This window comes from Staurois parvus, unplaced genomic scaffold (assembly GCF_062004578.1).
Source record: "Staurois parvus isolate SC_StPar_1 unplaced genomic scaffold, SC_StPar_1.0 ptg000371l, whole genome shotgun sequence".
NCBI lineage: Eukaryota > Metazoa > Chordata > Amphibia > Anura > Ranidae > Staurois > Staurois parvus.
Genome location: NW_028318167.1, coordinates 2,919,028 through 2,939,329, shown reverse-complemented (window position 1 = coordinate 2,939,329; position 20,302 = coordinate 2,919,028). Strand labels below are relative to the sequence as shown.

At 43.1% G+C, this 20,302-nt stretch overlaps 1 protein-coding gene across 2 annotated transcripts in view; it reads right to left on the bottom strand.

Annotated features, from left to right (window-relative positions):
- The window catches only part of CLVS1 (clavesin 1), a 154,452-nt gene that overhangs the window by 62,568 nt on the left and 71,582 nt on the right, over window positions 1–20,302 (bottom strand). For both annotated transcript variants that reach the window (XM_089685316.1, XM_089685315.1), the window contains one exon: window positions 5,565–5,739. In XM_089685316.1, coding sequence (XP_089541442.1) covers window positions 5,565–5,739 — 175 coding nt within the window. The remainder of the gene's footprint in view (window positions 1–5,564; window positions 5,740–20,302) is intronic.

The following is a 20,302-nucleotide window of genomic DNA, read 5'->3' as shown; positions in this document are numbered from 1 at the left end:
TGAAATGTTGGAAAGACTTCGTTCTGCCAAGATCTTTACCAAGCTTGACCTACCAGGGGCATATAACCTTGTCCGCATTCGTAAAGGAGACTAATGGAAGACTGCCTTCAGAACCAGGTATGGGCATTTTGAATCTTTGGTGATGCCGTTTGGACTTTGCAACGCCCCTGCAACGTTTCAGCATTTTATCAACAATGTTTTTCGTGATCTGTTGGACCAATTTGTAATTGCTTATCTGGATGATATTCTTATTTTTTCTGATAATTGGGAAGAGCACCGCAAACATGTTTGCATGGTCTTTGAAAGATTAAGGCAAAATAGACTTTACATCAAATTGGAGAAATGTGAGTTTGAACAAACCCAGATCCAGTTCTTAGGCTATATCATTTCTCCAGAAGGAGTGAGCATGGATCCCCAGAAAATCAAAGCAGTGATAGATTGGTCAGCACCAGGAAATGTTAAGGAGATTCAACGTTTCGTCAGGTTTGCCAATTTCTACAGAAAATTCATAAGAAACTTTTCTAAAGTAATAGCTCCAATCACACAGCTGACAAAAAAAGGGGTACCCTTCGTATGGACTTCTGAGGCACAGGCTGCATTTGAAAAGCTGAAGACTCTTTTCACTTCTGCACCAATTTTGGTACATCCCGACCCTGAACTACCCTTTATAGTGGAAGTGGATGCTTCCAATTCTGCCGTGGGAGCGATCCTGTCTCAGCGAAGTGGTGAAAAGATGCAGCTTCATCCTTGTGCCTACTTTTCCCGTTTGATGGCCTCAGCCGAAAGAAATTATGACATTGGGAATAAAGAGCTACTGGCAATTAAGGAAGCCTTTTCTGAATGGAGGCATCTGCTAGAAGGGGCCAATCATCCTGTAACTGTTCTCGCTGACCATAAAAATCTGGAATTCATTCGCTCGGCCAAGAGATTGTCTTCCAGACAAGCACGCTGGTCTTTATTCTTTTCAAGATTCAATTTTGTTATATCATATCGACCTGAATCGAGGAATGGTAAGGCCGATGCCTTATCAAGGATGCTGTCTGAGCCTCCCCAGGAGGACAATTCCGAATGTTCAATCCTAACGCAAAAGAACTTCCTGGGGGCCACAAGTGCAAAGACATTCTTGAGCCTCCTCAAAGAGGGGTATGAGAATGATCCGCTTCTCAGGGATCCTCCTAAGGACATAAACCTTGAGTACAAGAACGGCTTTTGGACTCTAGCACATCGTCTCTATGTACCTGAGTCTGCTCGGGTGGAAGTCCTCAAATTAGTTCATGACTCCAAACTGGCAGGACACTTTGGGATTTCAAAGACTGATGACCTTCTGTCACGTTCCTTCTGGTGGCCCAGTTACAAGAAGGATATCAAACGCTACGTGGCCTCTTGTCTGACGTGCGCACGTCATAAGACACCCCGAGCTTCTCCTTTGGGGTTACTCCAGCCACTTCCTGTTCCATCGAGACCTTGGGGGTCAATTTCTATGGACTTTGTGGTCGAATTGCCTCCCTCAAAAGAAATGACTACTATCTTGGTAGTCGTTGACCGCCTTACTAAAATGGCTAATTTTATACCTGTCAAGGGGGTACCTTCTGCCGAACAAACTGCAGAGTTGATTATTCGAGAAGTTTTTAAATTACATGGAATTCCTGATGATGTGGTATCTGATAGAGGAGTACAGTTTACATCAAAATTTTGGAAAAGCTTTTGTTCAGCCTTAGGGGTAACTGTTAACCTGTCCTCTGCTTTTCATCCACAATCTAATAGTCAGACAAAGAGGACCAATCAAACTTTGGAACAGTACCTTCAGTGTTTTGTCAGCTATCTTCAGGATGACTAGGTGGACTATTTACCTACGGCAGAGTTTGCCTATAACAATGCTAAACATAGCTCCACCTCCCAAAGCCCTTTTTTCCTCAGTATGGGGTATCATACAGTTTTTATTCCGGATCTCCCTATCACAATTCAAATTCCTGCTGTTGCCAACAGATTAACTACGTTGCAGGAGACTCAAGCGAAGTTGATCGAGACCTTGGGGGAGGCTCAGGAATGTTATAAAAGGGCTGCCGACAGTCATCTCAGATCACTTCCTACCTTTCATGTGGGTGACAAGGTTTGGCTATCTACTAAAAATCTGAAGGTTCATGTTCCATCTGCAAAGTTGGGCCAAATGTTTGTGGGACCTTTCCAGATTTCTGCTCAGATTAACCCAGTCACCTTTCGCTTAAAACTTCCTGACAGTATGAGGATTCACCCTGTTTTTCATGTATCACTTTTCAAACCATTTCATGAAAATCCTTTCTCTGGAAGAATTCTTCCTCCTCCTCCTCCTGTTGAGGTACAGGGTGAAGAAGAATATGTGGTAGAGAATATTCTTGACTCTAGGATGTTTAGAGGAAAATTTCAGTATCTTGTCCAATGGGAAGGATATGGGCAAGAGGAAAATTCTTGGGAACCTGAGGAAAACGTCCATGCTCCTAGATTGACAAAAGAATTTCACCAGAGGTTTCCTCACAAGCCTGGTCCTAAGACGTCCAGGGGACGTCCTGTGAGGAGGGGAGTACTGTCAGAGCCTGGGATCGAACCTGGTCCTTCTGCAGTGAGAGGCAATGTCTCTTCTCACTGAGCTATCTGGAATGCTGGACAGCTCCCTTGACAATTCTTGGATAATCCTGCCTTGTGCCTTGATTACTCTTGAACCTTGAACTCCTTCCTCCTCCCATGAACTTCCTTATAAAAGCCATGTCCATGCACTTCCTCCTTGCCAGATTATTGTGCCTTTCCAGCCAATATCCCGCTACTGTTCCTGCTGCTGTCTACACCTCCGCTACTGACCTTTGGCTTGTTCCTGACCACGATTTCGTCTCATCCTAACGTACTACGATTAATCTGCTACCATTTGTGACTGACCCTTGGCTTGTAACTGACTCTGCTTTCGTCTGATCCCTAACCTGTTGATCCGCTATTGGTTCCCAGTCTGCTCATTCCCTGGTGGGGTGATCCTGAGATCTGCGACCTGGTATTAACACGCAGCCCAATCCATCTCCACCATTAGGAGCTCTGGTGAATACCGGTTAATACTTAGACTCCGCACCTCAGGTGAGCCTGCGTCATTCCCAGGGGGATCCGCTGGTGTACCTATCCTGCTGGTCTCAGGTAAGCCTTTTACTGCTATAGTAACTGGTCTCTGAACCTGACCTTATATCGTGACAGCCTGGCTCCCAGTCTCCACTTTAATTCATCCCAAGGGTATTCTATCAGGTTGAGGCCAGGACTCTGTCCAGCCAAGTTCCTCCACCCCAGACTCGCTCATCCATGTCTTTATGGACCTTGCTTTGTGCACTGGTGTGCAATCAGGTTGGAACAGGAAGGGGCCATCCCCAAACTGTTCCCACAAAGTTAGGAGCATGAAATTGTCCAAAATGTCTTGGTATGCTGACACCTTAAGAGTTCCCTTCATTGTAACTAAGAGGTCAACCCCTGAAAAACAACTCCACACATAATCCCCCTCCACCAAACTTTACACTTGGCACAATGCAGTCTGGCAAGTACCGTTCTCCTGGCAACCGCCAAACCAAGACATGTCTATTGGATTGCCAGAGAACCGTGATTCATTACTCCAGAGAACATGCCTCCACTGCTCTAGAGTCCAGTAGCAGTGTGCAGCCATCTAAGTGTATCAATTTAATTAAAAACAGTAAAGGGAAGGGTTAAAATGCACTTACAAGGATGAGAGTAAATGGGCAAATGATCAGTTCTTTTTCACTAGCAAGCCTCGGTGGACAGCAGGTGGATGGATGGATGATGTATCCTTAAAACAGCTCTGGATAAGAGCTCATGGTTTGACAAAGGAGCAATGGTGAGCTCTGAAACATGTTACCACCCATCACACTTTGACGTCAGTACGTCCAGACATCACTTCTGATTCCAGTCCTAGCACTGACTTGCATTCCAGTGTGGCTATATTTGCTGCTGGAAGAAGACGCAATCTATCATATGAACTTAATCTGCATTCTGACAGAGTCCAGCTTTATTTCACCTATCCTGCAGAGCTGTCCACTGAGACTTGCCACCAAATAAGGACTTCTGTTTGTTTATTGTTTTAGTGCGCAGACACATCCAATACCCTGTTAGAAGAGCTGCAGCCATTATAGAAGTGGATTAACACACCTGGATCTACTATACAGAGACTACGGCTTCTTGCTCGGGACCTAATCTTTCTCCATTTGCGCTATAGAATTTTTTATGTTTTTGTTCTTCCACTTTGTTATAATACCACTAACAGTTGACTGTGGAATATTTAGTAGCAAGGAAATTTCACGGATGGACTTATTGCACAGGTGGCAACCTATCACGGTACCATGCTAGAATTCACTGAGCTCCTGAGAGCGATCCATTCTTTCATAAATGTTTGTAGAATCAGTTTCCATGCCTAGGTGCTTGATTTTATACACCTGTGGCCATGAAGGTGATTGGAACACTGGAATCCAATGATTTGGAGGGGTGTTCCAATACTTTTGATGATATAGTGTATATGTGGGAACAATTTACAGGTTTATATGAAGGTACGTAGTTGTACTGTAACCTGGAGTAAAACCAAACTTAAATTAATATACAGAGTTTATTATGCTTTTGATTCCTTCGAAATGATTCAGACTCCCAACCCTTACCTTAAACACTGTGCAAAATGCCACCTGGTGGGAACACCTTTGGCACATTGTTTATAGGATTGCCTCAATGTCTCATGCTTTTAGGATGTAACAATTCAATTTTCTTAGTCACAGGTATAGATCTTTCTAAAGACCCCTGAATTTGCTTGTTTAATGGTTTCCTCCAGCTCATCTCAACAGGGTAAAGGACAGATTGGGCTCATACTTGTCTCCTATTGACCCAGAGAGAATAACTGTCTGTCACTCAAGTTATCAACCTTTTCACTGCCATTAAAACAGTAATGTGGAGAGAATAGCTTGATTCCAAACTAAATAATGATACCCAAAACAAAGGTTTTTAAGAGGGTGTGTTTATTCACTACCTGCTCCTTGCACTGCAACAGAGCTAATAACAATTATCCAGTCTCTCTGATATACCACTTGGTAGTCACCAGAAGATTTCTGCGGAACATTGACATTTTAAAATATCTGATACCTCTTAACACACCAAAATCTCTCTACAACCCGAATCATTGTCCAACATGGTCAAACATCCAATGGTTTTTCAATGATATTTCCAATACGATATATCTTTCTATGGAGGTCGATAATGAATGTTTCTTACTGGATCAACTCTTTAGCTGGATACAAACATTCCCGGCACAACTGTAGATACATGTCAACAATTATGGAAAAACAAAGCTATTTTTATTGTTCAGTCCTGTTATGTTTACCCAAGTTCCATTTGTATATTCTCTAGATTACCAATGCCTCCCCTTCCATTCCTGCATTGTTTGGGTTTGAATGGTTTGCCATTTGTACTTACATAACACTGTCAAGGAGTAGTAGCTACTTTATATACTTGTTCTCTGTAAATGTAATCACAATAAATAATAGAACATTTCAGTCTCCACATACCTGCAAGCCTTCAATGGCGAGCCTGAGAATTGAAGGGGTGAGCTTGGAGGCTTGCTTGAAGGAAAAATTGCTCCAGTCTATGATTAGAATAAATCCATTGATCTGAAGCTCGGGATCTTCAATAAGAACTTCTAGTGAGAGGAGAATGGCACGTAAGATGTCCACAAAGGAGTTCCTTGAACAAATGAATTGTACTTGAATTAGGATGTGTCCTTTGCAGAAATAAAATAATAAACCTTAAAAATAGAATATGATGCTGCAAATTTGAAATAAAAAAATAGGACACAAGTGTTAACAGAAACTTCTAGAGTCCATTAGAATACTTCATGCTGATATTCAAAACCCAAACCCCATCATGGAGAATAATGGAGCCTCAGCTACACCACAAGTTTTTCTTACTATACATTATAATATGTATGGTTGTTCAGAAATATATAAGTTATATTTATATATCCAAGCAATACATCAGAAAATGTTAAGTTTTTCCTTTAAAATTATTAAAAAATGTTAAATATTTACAGGCAAATCCAGAAAAAAATGTGATACCTTTACAGCATAATAATAGCATAACAATAAACTAAGTCACTTCAGAAAATTTGCAGGAAGTAGTTTGTTTCAAGTGTGAATTCCGTCCCTATGCTTATTCATTTCATTTGTGAGGATGTTACTGTTTCAGATTTATTGTATTTCTGTAAAAATATGGTACAACTAGGCTTGCTACATTTTGCTCAGACCAAAAAACAGTGCATAGCAGAAAACTTAGCAGGGAATCAAGTTGTGAAGATTTCAGTGCTTCAGGCTGTTTGGCCAGACAAAATGCAAAGAGATCTTAAAGGAGCTAAGTATTAGCAAAGTAAACACTAATTATTATTTTACAGGATTTATATAGCATCAACAGTTTGTGAGGTGCTTTAAAATATAAAGAGAGTTAGTACATTTACAATACAATTCAAGACAAGTGAGTTAGGAGGGTCCTGATCATGAGAGCTAACAATCTAAAAGGGAAGGGCAAGTGATACAAAAGGTAATGACTGAGTAGGGATCAGTTTCTGGAAAAAGTAGAATTCAGTTGTGACGCAGACAAATTATATGCTTCCCTGAGGAGCTGAGTTATCAGGGCAAACAGATAGATAGAGTAGGAGATAGCCATACAAATTGGGTAGTTCCAGAGGATGCGAGAGACTCTAGAGAAGTCCTGGAGATGAGCATGAGAGGAGGAGAGATGGAGGATGGATGGAGGAATAATATAAGTTTGGTTTTTGAAATACTGAATTCTAGTAAGTGGTGTGACATCCATACTGATTTGTCATTTAGAGACATATCAGTATGGATGAGAGAGAGATTAGTTTACCAAAGTCAAATAGGCGGTTCACTTTGCTCGGGAAGTATTTTGCAAGTGAATTTGCCCCAGAGCTTAGTGAATAGGGTGAGGCTCTGCAGACTTCCATCATCCAAATATCATCATCATCATCAAATATATGCAAAAACATTTTCCTAGAGGATGTTGATGAGAGCAATGAAAGGTTTGCTTGACAGCTGGAGGGAGGAATTATATTTTAGGAAGGCAAATTTATACAGGGTGAAATGTTGCAGGGATTTAATTTGACCACACACTCATAGAAGAGACTTCTGGTGTCATCTGTTTGCCAGGGTTGTAGTGGCAATTGGGACCTAATTCTGTTTGTAATGAGGTGAGCACTTGTGTCCAGGGAGGATAAAAGTGAGCTGTTGTAGACATAAATGTTGAGGTTAGGACAGGGCATAGTGAAATTTTGCTGCAGAGGTAGATGTCAGAGACAGAACAGAGATGAAAAGCATTAAATGGTGAAGGTTTCTAGAGGTAACTGGTAGTTGGTTGGAGGGATAGGGGTTTGAAGACAGGGAGAGTGTAAAAATGATAAGGCTGTGATCAGAGAAAGGAAAGCAGAAGCAGAAGAACAGGTCAAGAGTGTTCCTTTCAGAGTGAGTAGAAGAATATGTCCAGAAGAATATGTCCATTGTATTAGGTCAAAAGATGAGGTTAGATTGAAAAGCTAAGAAGTAGTTGAAATGCTCACATTAAAGTCACAAAGGAAGTATCTCAAATGAGAGAAAGTAGGGCAGACAGGCAAATAAGTAATCAAGTAAGCTTTACACCAGTCTAGGAGGCTGAAAAATAATAGCAATCCTCAGAGAAACTGGAGAAAAAAAAGGGAAAATATAATTTGCTTCAAAAGATGAGTGGGATAGAGAGGTAGGGGCTGGGAAGAGGGTCAACTGGTAATCCCACCATTGTTTGGTAATCTGAGTCAATTTCACAACTAACAGACACTGTGAGCCTTGATAAGGTTGGCATGTTTGTGCCGCTGACTACTCTTGTGGAATTTTATTGGACTATTTTAATGCAATATATATTTTGGACACTTTAGGTGAGGTGTTCCTACTTTCCCTTCTTCTTTCAATCTGAAGGGCCCCCAAGACATACAGTATGTATATGTAAGCTACCTCCTCAATTCAAATACATAACACATTTTAGATTCCAAATCACTCAAATCATTAATTAACTTACTCCAAGGATACTTACTCCTGTTTTAGCTTCATATAGCATCTTGGCGGGCTAGCTGTTAGCAACCTAATATCCTGTCATCTCTGCCATTTGTAAATGAACAGCACTTAAGACTGGGGTCAGAAGATTGACTGACTTTTTTTTTTAGCTTGGATGATTCTTGTTTCACTGTATCACCTTTGGTATCAATCCCAAGAATTGATGGTGTGAAGCTAGAGATGGTTGATAATGAATTTTCACAACACTCACAGTACTCACAACAAAAGTACAGCCAAATATTTCATACACATGCAGTATATGTTTATTAATTATTTTATTATTTATCTTCTGTTGGTGGTTGACAGTTACTGATCATGTTTTGTATTTCCCAGCAGAAATAACTGCTTATTTTTCTAAACATTCCCGTTCCTCAATGTGTTACAAAAAGTCATCAAGCCAATTTATTTCTGCCAAGCTCCTGTTATTGGTGACCATAGCTTTTTTTACCGCTTCTTTGCTTTTCCAATCCAAGGATTTGTTATAGGACCCGGCAGCATCCACTCTTAAAGAAAAAAAGCTCCTATCATGTTTGCATTTGCACCTGTAAATTTTACCACTACAGAAACCCCTTGAGGGTTTGAATGTCTCACTGGTTTCAGCACGGACTGGTGAAACTACAGGCAGATCAAATTATTAATTCATCACCATTTTCTAGTCTTTGAAGTTGTGCAGGATGATGAAATGGGAAAATATTTAGCTCATCTCCTTCTCAGATCCTCAAAGGTTCTAGCTGTAGTGCCTTTACAGTAAAGCAGGCCATAGATGAGTCAGTTCTTTTCATGTAACTACGGGGTTAAACAAAAAAAAAAACTCACTTGATTCCCTCATCCACACACTCGAGATGAATTGGGGAATCCTCCGCTCTGAGACATTGTATGCTGACAGTAGTGAGACTTCCTTACAGTCAGAATATACTGATCAGGGCTTCCTGCTATAGCAAATGGTGCTGATTGAGGGAAATCTAACAGGGTATTTGTATAAAAGTCAATCGGTAGATCAACTTCTGTAAACCTCCCTGGCCATACATGGATCAAAATTCAAAGGGTCCCTGCTAAACCGAATTTCGATCTATGTATGGCTGGCTTATGTAAAATATACACTGCTGGAAGAAGCGGTGGAAGCAACATGAAATTTAAGCAAACATAAATTGAGGGAGCTGAACAAAAATCTGGAAGGTGGTCGGGAGTTGGATTTGAAATAAGGATGAAAAAATGAGAGCACTGATAAAAGAACAAAAGTGCATAATGAAGGGCACTGCACATGTTTTAATCCAAACCTGATTGTACCTGGTAATCTACAACTGAATTAAACGTAAGCCCTGTACGCATGGTGAGAATATTGGACAAATGATTGTCCATTTTTTTTGCATGTTAGTTTCATATTGAAAATGAAGAGATTACTAAAGTTATGAAAATTCTTGTATGATAGAATACAACTTTGGAAGTGAAGTAATGTACTGTATTGCAATGTATTCTTTTGTTTCTGAGTATGCGTGGTCATTAGAGATGAGCGAAGTATTCAAAAATTCGATTCGGCTGATTCGGCGAATTCGCGGAATAAATTCGATTCGAGTCGAATATATTCACTGCGAATTTAACTTATAAAAAGGGTGTTTCTAGGCTTCAGAGAGCCTTTATATTAGTGCAGAACACTGTACCTTTAATTTAAATGCCCTTGGAGTCTGCTGGGGAAGAGAAATAATACTGTCAGTCAGTATGACATGCAGATGAGTGCCGTCGATCTTAGAATCACCGCACACTTCACTCATTTGGGCAGTCACGGGGCCAAAACCAGAGTGTGGAGCCACAGTGTGGCGGTGGAGGCAGCAGCAATGGGAGGCCATACAGCACCCTATGACAAAATGGAACCCACCAGCAGTGTGAGGAGACCTGAAAGTGGCACATGGTAGAGTGTGGCGATGGAGACAGCAGCAATGGGAGGCCGTACAGGGACCCATGACACACTGTGAACCTGGCAGCAGCATGAGGAGGCGGTACGGGGGCCCATGGCAGATTACGGGCCTGGCAGCAGCAATGGGAGGCCCGTAATCTGCCAGCACCCTATGACAAAATGGAACCCACCAGCAGTGTGAGGAGACCTGAAAGTGGCACACGGCAGAGTGTGGCGATAGAGACAGCAGCAATGGGAGGCCGTACAGGGACCCATGACACACTCTGGACCTGGCAGCAGCATGAGGAGGCGGTACAGGGGCCCATGACAGATTACGGGCCTGGCAGCAGCAATGGGAGGCCCGTAATCTGCCAGCACCCTATGACAAAATGGAACCCACCAGCAGTGTGAGGAGACCTGAAAGTGGCACATGGCAGAGTGTGGCGATGGAGACAGCAGCAATGGGAGGCCGTACAGGGACCCATGAGACACTCTGGACCTGGCAGCAGCATGAGGAGGCGGTACGGGGGCCCATGGCAGATTACGGGCCTGGCAGCAGCAATGGGAGGCCCGTAATCTGCCAGCACCCTATGACAAAATGGAACCCACCAGCAGTGTGAGGAGACCTGAAAGTGGCACATGGCAGAGTGTGGCGATGGAGACAGCAGCAATGGGAGGCCGTACAGGGACCCATGACAGATTACGGGCCTGGCAGCAGCATGAGGAGGCGGTACAGGGGCCCATGACAGATTACGGGCCTGGCAGCAGCAATGGGAGGCCCGTAATCTGCCAGCACCCTATGACAAAATGGAACCCACCAGCAGTGTGAGGAGACCTGAAAGTGGCACATGGCAGAGTGTGGCGATGGAGACAGCAGCAATGGAAGGCCGTACAGGGACCCATGAGACACTCTGGACCTGGCAGCAGCATGAGGAGGCGGTATGGGGGCCCATGGCAGATTACGGGCCTGGCAGCAGCAATGGGAGGCCCGTAATCTGCCAGCACCCTATGACAAAATGGAACCCACCAGCAGTGTGAGGAGACCTGAAAGTGGCACATGGCAGAGTGTGGCGATGGAGACAGCAGCAATGGGAGGCCGTACAGGGACCCATGACACACTCTGGACCTGGCAGCAGCATGAGGAGGCGGTACGGGGGCCCATGGCAGATTATGGGCCTGGCAGCAGCAATGGGAGGCCCGTAATCTGCCAGCACCCTATGACAAAATGAAACCCACCAGCAGTGTGAGGAGACCTGAAAGTGGCACATGGCAGAGTGTGGCGATGGAGACATGGGCCCCCTGGCCACGCTTGACTTTCTGGCCACATAGTCGACATACGGCTACGTTTACTTCCTCGGGCGGCTTGACGAAAAATTGCCACACCGCCGAGTAGGAAACTTTGCCCCCGCTACTCCTCACTGGCTGACTGCTACTTCCTCCGTGCACACTGGCACCACTACTGGCCGTGGTGGTAGGCTGCAGTGGAGCTGGTGCTCTACTCCGTGGCCGTTTGCCTCCACTGACACTGCTGCGACCCTGCTGCCTCCTGAGCAACCCACCGACTGTTTTGCTCGCTGCCAAGCTGGCACCCTCTTCTCCTGATGATGCGGAAGCAATAGCCTGATGACGACGAGGCTGCCAAGTGCGATCAGCCTCATCATCATCAATTAGGGTCTCCGCCTCACTACTAGCCCCCTCGACTGCGTGTGGGTCAGGAGACAGACCTGTCTCTAGACCGGCTACCGAGCCACTCTCCTCGCCACTACTTCTTCGCCTGGCTGCTGAAGAGGCGGATGTCTCCCCCCGTTCCTGACCGCCCTCTGTTAGCTCTTCCTCACTGTACAGTGGGGCTGAGCCCACAGCATGTGATACTTCGCTTGGTGAGGGAACACCAAAGGACAGGGGCAGGTAGAGGACACGTGATTTCAGTGGGCTTGCTCCCGGGCCATGCCAACTAACGGTTGTGTCTGACGTACCCACCGACCGTTGGCTGTAGGTGTCAGAGGTGACCTGGGAAGAGGAAGACGACCGAGCCAACCAATCGATGACGGCAGGGTTGTCGGTGGAGACACGACCGCTGGATGACACCGGGAGCACTGGCCTCTGGCTGCGACTAGTGCTGCCTCGACCCCTTCCTCTGCTGCCACGTCTGCTCGCTCCTGAAACATTGCCTGCTCTGCCACTCCTCTGCGTGTTGTCTGACATACTCTTTAATTCAACGATTCTGTGTCCATGAGTAACGATTCTGTGTCCCTGAGTAACAATTCTGTGTCTGTCCCTGAGTAACAGTTCTGTGTCCCTGAGTAACAGTTCTGTGTCCCTGAGTAACAATTCTGTGTCCCTGAGTAACAGTTCTGTGTCCCTGAGTAACAATTCTGTGTCCCTCAGTAACAATTCTGTGTCCCTCAGTAACAATTCTGTGTCTGTCCCTGAGTAACATTTCTGTGTCCCTGAGTAACATTTCTGTGTCCCTGAGTAACATTTCTGTGTCCCTGAGTAACAATTCTGTGTCCCTGAGTAACAGTTCTGTGTCCCTGAGTAACAGTTCTGTGTCCCTCAGTAACAATTCTGTGTCCCTCAGTAACAATTCTGTGTCCCTCAGTAACAATTCTGTGTCCCTCAGTAACAATTCTGTGTCTGTCCCTGAGTAACAATTCTGTGTCCCTCAGTAACAATTCTGTGTCCCTCAGTAACAATTCTGTGTCTGTCCCTGAGTAACAATTCTGTGTCCCTGAGTAACAGTTCTGTGTCCCTGAGTAACAATTCTGTGTCCCTGAGTAACAATTCTGTGTCCCTCAGTAACAATTCTGTGTCCCTCAGTAACAATTCTGTGTCCCTCAGTAACAATTCTGTGTCCCTCAGTAACAATTCTGTGTCCCTGAGTAACAGTTCTGTGTCCCTGAGTAACAATTCTGTGTCCCTGAGTAACAGTTCTGTGTCCCTGAGTAACAATTCTGTGTCGCTCAGTAACAATTCTGTGTCCCTCAGTAACAATTCTGTGTCCCTCAGTAACAATTCTGTGTCTGTCCCTGAGTAACAATTCTGTGTCCCTCAGTAACAATTCTGTGTCCCTCAGTAACAATTCTGTGTCTGTCCCTCAGTAACAATTCTGTGTCCCTCAGTAACAATTCTGTGTCCCTGAGTAACAATTCTGTGTCCCTCAGTAACAATTCTGTGTCTGTCCCTGAGTAACAATTCTGTGTCCCTCAGTAACAATTCTGTGTCCCTCAGTAACAATTCTGTGTCTGTCCCTGAGTAACAGTTCTGTGTCCCTGAGTAACAATTCTGTGTCCCTCAGTAACAATTCTGAGTCCCTCAGTAACTATTCTGTGTCCCTCAGTAACAATTCTGTGTCCCTCAGTAACAATTCTGTGTCCCTCAATAACAATTCTGTGTCTGTCCCTGAGTAACAATTCTGTGTCCCTGAGTAACAGTTCTGTGTCCCTGAGTAACAATTCTGTGTCCCTGAGTAACAGTTCTGTGTCCCTGAGTAACAGTTCTGTGTCCCTGAGTAACAATTCTGTGTCCCTCAGTAACAATTCTGTGTCCCTCAGTAACAATTCTGTGTCCCTCAGTAACAATTCTGTGTCCCTCAATAACAATTCTGTGTCTGTCCCTGAGTAACAATTCTGTGTCCCTGAGTAACAGTTCTGTGTCCCTGAGTAACAATTCTGTGTCCCTGAGTAACAGTTCTGTGTCCCTGAGTAACAATTCTGTGTCCCTCAGTAACAATTCTGTGTCCCTCAGTAACAATTCTGTGTCCCTCAGTAACAATTCTGTGTCTGTCCCTGAGTAACAATTCTGTGTCCCTGAGTAACAGTTCTGTGTCCCTGAGTAACAATTCTGTGTCCCTCAGTAACAATTCTGTGTCCCTCAGTAACAATTCTGTGTCCCTCAGTAACAATTCTGTGTCCCTCAGTAACAATTCTGTGTCTGTCCCTGAGTAACAGTTCTGTGTCCCTGAGTAACAGTTCTGTGTCCCTGAGTAACAATTCTGTATCGCTCAGTAACAATTCTGTGTCCCTCAGTAACAATTCTGTGTCCCTCAGTAACAATTCTGTGTCTGTCCCTGAGTAACAATTCTGTGTCCCTCAGTAACAATTCTGTGTCCCTCAGTAACAATTCTGTGTCCCTCAGTAACAATTCTGTGTCCCTCAGTAACAATTCTGTGTCTGTCCCTCAGTAACAATTCTGTGTCCCTCAGTAACAATTCTGTGTCCCTCAGTAACAATTCTGTGTCCCTGAGTAACAATTCTGTGTCCCTCAGTAACAATTCTGTGTCTGTCCCTGAGTAAAAATTCTGTGTCCCTCAGTAACAATTCTGTGTCCCTCAGTAACAATTCTGTGTCTGTCCCTGAGTAACAGTTCTGTGTCCCTGAGTAACAGTTCTGTGTCCCTGAGTAACAATTCTGTGTCCCTCAGTAACAATTCTGAGTCCCTCAGTAACTATTCTGTGTCCCTCAGTAACAATTCTGTGTCCCTCAGTAACAATTCTGTGTCCCTCAATAACAATTCTGTGTCTGTCCCTGAGTAACAGTTCTGTGTCCCTGAGTAACAGTTCTGTGTCCCTGAGTAACAGTTCTGTGTCCCTGAGTAAAAGTTCTGTGTCCCTGAGTAACAATTCTGTGTCCCTCAGTAACAATTCTGTGTCCCTCAGTAACAATTCTGTGTCCCTCAGTAACAATTCTGTGTCCCTCAGTAACAATTCTGTGTCCCTCAATAACAATTCTGTGTCTGTCCCTGAGTAACAATTCTGTGTCCCTGAGTAACAGTTCTGTGTCCCTGAGTAAAAATTCTGTGTCCCTGAGTAACAGTTCTGTGTCCCTGAGTAACAATTCTGTGTCCCTGAGTAACAATTCTGTGTCCCTCAGTAACAATTCTGTGTCCCTCAGTAACAATTCTGTGTCCCTCAGTAACAATTCTGTGTCTGTCCCTGAGTAACAATTCTGTGTCCCTCAGTAACAATTCTGTGTCCCTCTGTAACAATTCTGTGTCTGTCCCTGAGTAACAATTCTGTGTCCCTCAGTAACAATTCTGTGTCCCTCAGTAACAATTCTGTGTCTGTCCCTCAGTAACAATTCTGTGTCCCTGAGTAACAGTTCTGTGTCCCTGAGTAACAATTCTGTGTCCCTCAGTAACAATTCTGTGTCCCTCAGTAACAATTCTGTGTCCCTCAGTAACAATTCTGTGTCCCTCAGTAACAATTCTGTGTCCCTCAGTAACAATTCTGTGTCCCTCAGTAACAATTCTGTGTCTGTCCCTGAGTAACAATTCTGTGTCCCTCAGTAACAATTCTGTGTCCCTCAGTAACAATTCTGTGTCTGTCCCTGAGTAACAATTCTGTTTCTGTCCCTGAGTAACAATTCTGTGTCCCTCAGTAACAATTCTGTGTCTGTCCCTGAGTAACAATTCTGTGTCCCTGAGTAACAGTTCTGTGTCCCTGAGTAACAATTCTGTGTCCCTGAGTAACAGTTCTGTGTCCCTGAGTAACAATTCTGTGTCCCTGAGTAACAATTCTGTGTCCCTCAGTAACAATTCTGTGTCCCTCAGTAACAATTCTGTGTCTGTCCCTGAGTAACAATTCTGTGTCCCTGAGTAACAGTTCTGTGTCCCTGAGTAACAATTCTGTGTCCCTGAGTAACAGTTCTGTGTCCCTCAGTAACAATTCTGTGTCTCTCAGTAACAATTCTGTGTCCCTGAGTAACAATTCTGTGTCCCTCAGTAACAATTCTGTGTCCCTCAGTAACAATTCTGTGTCTGTCCCTGAGTAACAATTCTGTGTCCCTGAGTAACAGTTCTGTGTCCCTGAGTAACAGTTCTGTGTCCCTGAGTAACAGTTCTGTGTCCCTGAGTAACAATTCTGTGTCCCTCAGTAACAATTCTGTGTCCCTCAGTAACAATTCTGTGTCTGTCCCTCAGTAACAATTCTGTGTCCCTGAGTAACAATTCTGTGTCCCTGAGTAACATTTCTGTGTCCCTGAGTAACAGTTCTGTGTCCCTCAGTAACAATTCTGTGTCCCTCAGTAACAATTCTGTGTCCCTCAGTAACAATTCTGTGTCCCTCAGTAACAATTCTGTGTCCCTCAGTAACAATTCTGTGTCCCTCAGTAACAATTCTGTGTCTGTCCCTGAGTAACAGTTCTGTGTCCCTCAGTAACAATTCTGTGTCTGTCCCTGAGTAACAATTCTGTGTCCCTGAGTAACAATTCTGTGTCCCTCAGTAACAATTATGTGTCCCTGAGTAACAATTCTGTGTCCCTCAGTAACAATTCTGTGTCCCTCAGTAACAGTTCTGTGTCCCTCAGTAACAATTCTGTGTCCCTCAGTAACAATTCTGTGTCCCTCAGTAACAATTCTGTGTCCCTGAGTAACAATTCTGTGTCCCTCAGTAACAATTCTGTGTCCCTCAGTAACAATTCTGTGTCTGTCATTGAGTAACAATTCTGTGTCCCTGAGTAGCAGTTCTGTGTCCCTGAGTAACTGTTCTGTGTCCCTGAGTAACAATTCTGTGTCCCTGAGTAACAATTCTATGTCCCTGAGTAACAATTCTGTGTCCCTGAGTAACAATTCTATGTCCCTGAGTAACAATTCTGTGTCCCTCAGTAACAATTCTGTGTCCCTCAGTAACAATTCTGTGTCTGTCCCTGAGTAACAATTCTGTGTCCCTCAGTAACAATTCTGTGTCCCTCAGTAACAATTCTGTGTCCCTCAGTAACAATTCTGTGTCTGTCCCTGAGTAACAATTCTGTGTCCCTCAGTAACAATTCTGTGTCCCTCAGTAACAATTCTGTGTCTGTCCCTCAGTAACAATTCTGTGTCTGTCCCTGAGTAACAGTTCTGTGTCCCTGAGTAACAGTTCTGTGTCCCTGAGTAACAGTTCTGTGTCCCTCAGTAACAATTCTGTGTCCCTCAGTAACCATTCTGTGTCTGTCCCTCAGTAACAATTCTGTGTCCCTCAGTAACAATTCTGTGTCCCTCAGTAACAATTCTGTGTCCCTCAGTAACAATTCTGTGTCCCTCAGTAACAATTCTGTGTCTGTCCCTTAGTAACAGTTCTGTGTCCCTGAGTAACAATTCTGTGTTCCTGAGTAACAATTCTGTGTCCCTGAGGAACAATTCTGTGTCCCTCAGTAACAATTCTGTGTCTGTCCCTCAGTAACAATTCTGTGTCCCTGAGTAACAATTCTGTGTCCCTGAGTAACAATTCTGTGTCTGTCCCTGAGTAACAATTCTGTGTCCCTGAGTAACGATTCTGTGGCCCTAAAGTCTCTTTGGCCCTAACTCTGTCCCTAATACAGAGAGGTCTGTCTCTGTTGAATGACCGGAGGCTAATGGAGAATTGTAAGATGGCCGCAATTTATAGCTCGACCATTACTCAGTGCTGGCTGGCTGGCTGCTGATTGGCTAATGCGATCACATGTCATGAATGAATGCATTATGGGTCAGCGCGCCTTGTCTGCGCACCTTCCCAGAGATCCCCGCTCCGTCGCCACACATGTCGCCGCCATTTTTGGAAAATTTCGATTCGCGCATCCGAAGTCTGCTATATTTCGGATTCGGCGCGAATCGAATTTTTCTTAATCTTCGAAACGAATTCCACTTCGCCAAGTTCGATTCGCTCATCTCTAGTGGTCATGGTCTTCCAGTTTTTTTTAATGACTACTATACTGATTAAACAAAAATCAAAATGTACAAAAACATTTTTCGTGTTTGTCCCTTTGGGACAAAAGCTGTGCACTAACGATCAGAATATCAGACGACTGCTCCTCGTATGGAAATTTTCGTATGATTTTCTTATTGTGTGTACAGGCCTTTACATGCAGATAAACAATTTCCTGGGTTTCTCTGCACTGCAGAATTATGCTAATTATTTTCTATCACAGTGTAAGACAGGTGTATCTTGCCCTTCCTCAGATGCCTACTGCATAAAAACACATAGATTAAGGGTAAGCACAAACAAAATCCACTGTAACTGATTGATGTGAAAAATAAACAGCCAAAATAGAGTCGCAGAAAGTATTCAAAGATATAATTTTCATATAACCCATTACTATATATTTATATGAATTCAACTTGCATATTCAAAACATTGCACATTGCAATAGAAGTATAGTAAAGTTAGTTTCTGCCAGTAACATACAAGGGTAATGACCCTGCTTCTCCAGAGATACAGTACAGTAGGTGTTGTCACCCTGGACAGAAACAATGTGACTGGCAGAACCACCAGGTGAAAGTAAAGGAAAATTGCATAAAAAAAAAATGAAACCACCACATTTAGGGATAAAGCTTTAGGTTCAGGTCAACCATGAGTTTGATGCAAAATGCCAATTGGCCTTGAAAAAGGACAGAAAAAAAAATAAAAATGACAGCTCCCATAAACTTTAAGGGGATTTGGGTGCTATGTTCAGGGTTCACAGATTTCCTGCTGGGTTAAGGGATATCCAGCAAACAAACGTTTACTTAGTTCACTCATCCTTACTAAGGACTGGTGATCTGCACTATATTACGTTTGTTCTTGGTTAAAATACACCATAAATATGTATGTTGATAAAAGATACATGTTCATGTAGTTCAACCAAAAAAAAAGGTAGTGAATTCTGGGGCAAATGCTTGGTGGAATGGTGGAATCTTTACTCAATTCTAACTAGGAATGCCTGTGATTGTTTCTGAAGTTAAGTGTGTAAATGTTTGAATGGCAACACAATCCAAAATAAATGGCTAGTTGAGGAAGCACAGGAATGAGGGAATGCGAGAGAATGCAGCAGAGACTAAAGGGAAGTAAATATGTGGTTTCAAACACAGCAAATGTGGAATGTAATTCACGAGTCTCACTTTTTAGAATAGACTGATATTCATCAAGCCACACTAGAGGTTTGGATGTAATATGGGGTTGCCATAGAGATCTCTGTGCATATTGGCTTCAAGGTGCTTGCAGATAGTATTATCATTGCTCAAGGCTGAATTCTTGATGTAAGGTACACAAGGTCACCTCTGAAATAATTATCTATCTTATCTGACTATGAATTATTAATGCTATTCTTTGTTTAACCAAATATTTATTACATTTATCTTAAATAAACTCAGCCTCATAAAAATATTGAAAGATGCAAAAGGAAAAATTTTTTAAATTCTTCATGACAAAAGGTTGTATCTTTGCTTTTTCCTCCTAAAAAATCAGCCCCGAGGTCAATCTCCTGCACAGCAGATGGCAAAAAGCAAATACTCTGATACAGATAAAATGTACAGTAGAAGGCTAAGGACTCACTATTTTTCTATGCCTTTGGCGTGGAGGGTGTGCGCTGCATACAACAAGGCTGCAAATGTGACTTGACCACTGTCAGCACTAGCAAATAAGACATCCAGGCCATAATTCAAGGAACACTTTAAAAGCTCAAACCACACAACACTGAATTCACAGTCTTTAGCAGAAGAACAAATGTAGAGACAATGACGTGAGTATTTCATATTGCTTTAGAAGTGGTCTTGAATCTGCAGCCACGTATTTACAATGTGTTTGCTAAAAAAAGAAACTTTAGAGCATTGGAAAGAAATGGATCATTTTAAACCTCCAAATCTTTTGATATTTTCTGTAAACCTCAGAGAAAACTGGAGGAGATAAGAACAAAAACTAGAGTTATTCCCGGCTGCAGATGGTGCTTGTAAATACCCAGAGAATCAGAAACAGCCTTTGAGTTGTATAACACTACGGATATAATGCACGACAATCTTAAAGCAAACACTATGGGAGAAGCATTCCTTCTATTTAAACACTATTGAAAACCAAAGAAAATGTCTTTTTACAGGATAACAGTTTTGTGCAGACATTTTCTTACGAAGGTAAAGCTAACCGCTATGGATTTGGAGACACTAAAAATCTTATAAGTACAGGTAATACTTTGTTCAGCTTTACCAATTGAGGCTTAAAAGCACAGTAACTAGCTGATCCTAACCCTAAAATAGGTAAATATGCCTTACTCTACAGAATTTCAGAGACAACTAAAATGGAGACTGAAGCAATGGGTTCTTGGCAAAAGTCACTTGCTACAGTTATTCAAGAATGATAACAGAATCCAGAAGGAGTGCCATATTTATTGCAGACTGGAGCCACACATTATACAAATAAACACAGATTTGGAGCAGTCTAGGAACTCCACAGAATGGAGTCTATTGCTAGTATCCCAAGAGTAAATAAGACTAGAGTGTACATACAGTGTACTCTGGTTAAACCCAACTATTTTCTAATTTTGGGATAGTGAAGGGAAGA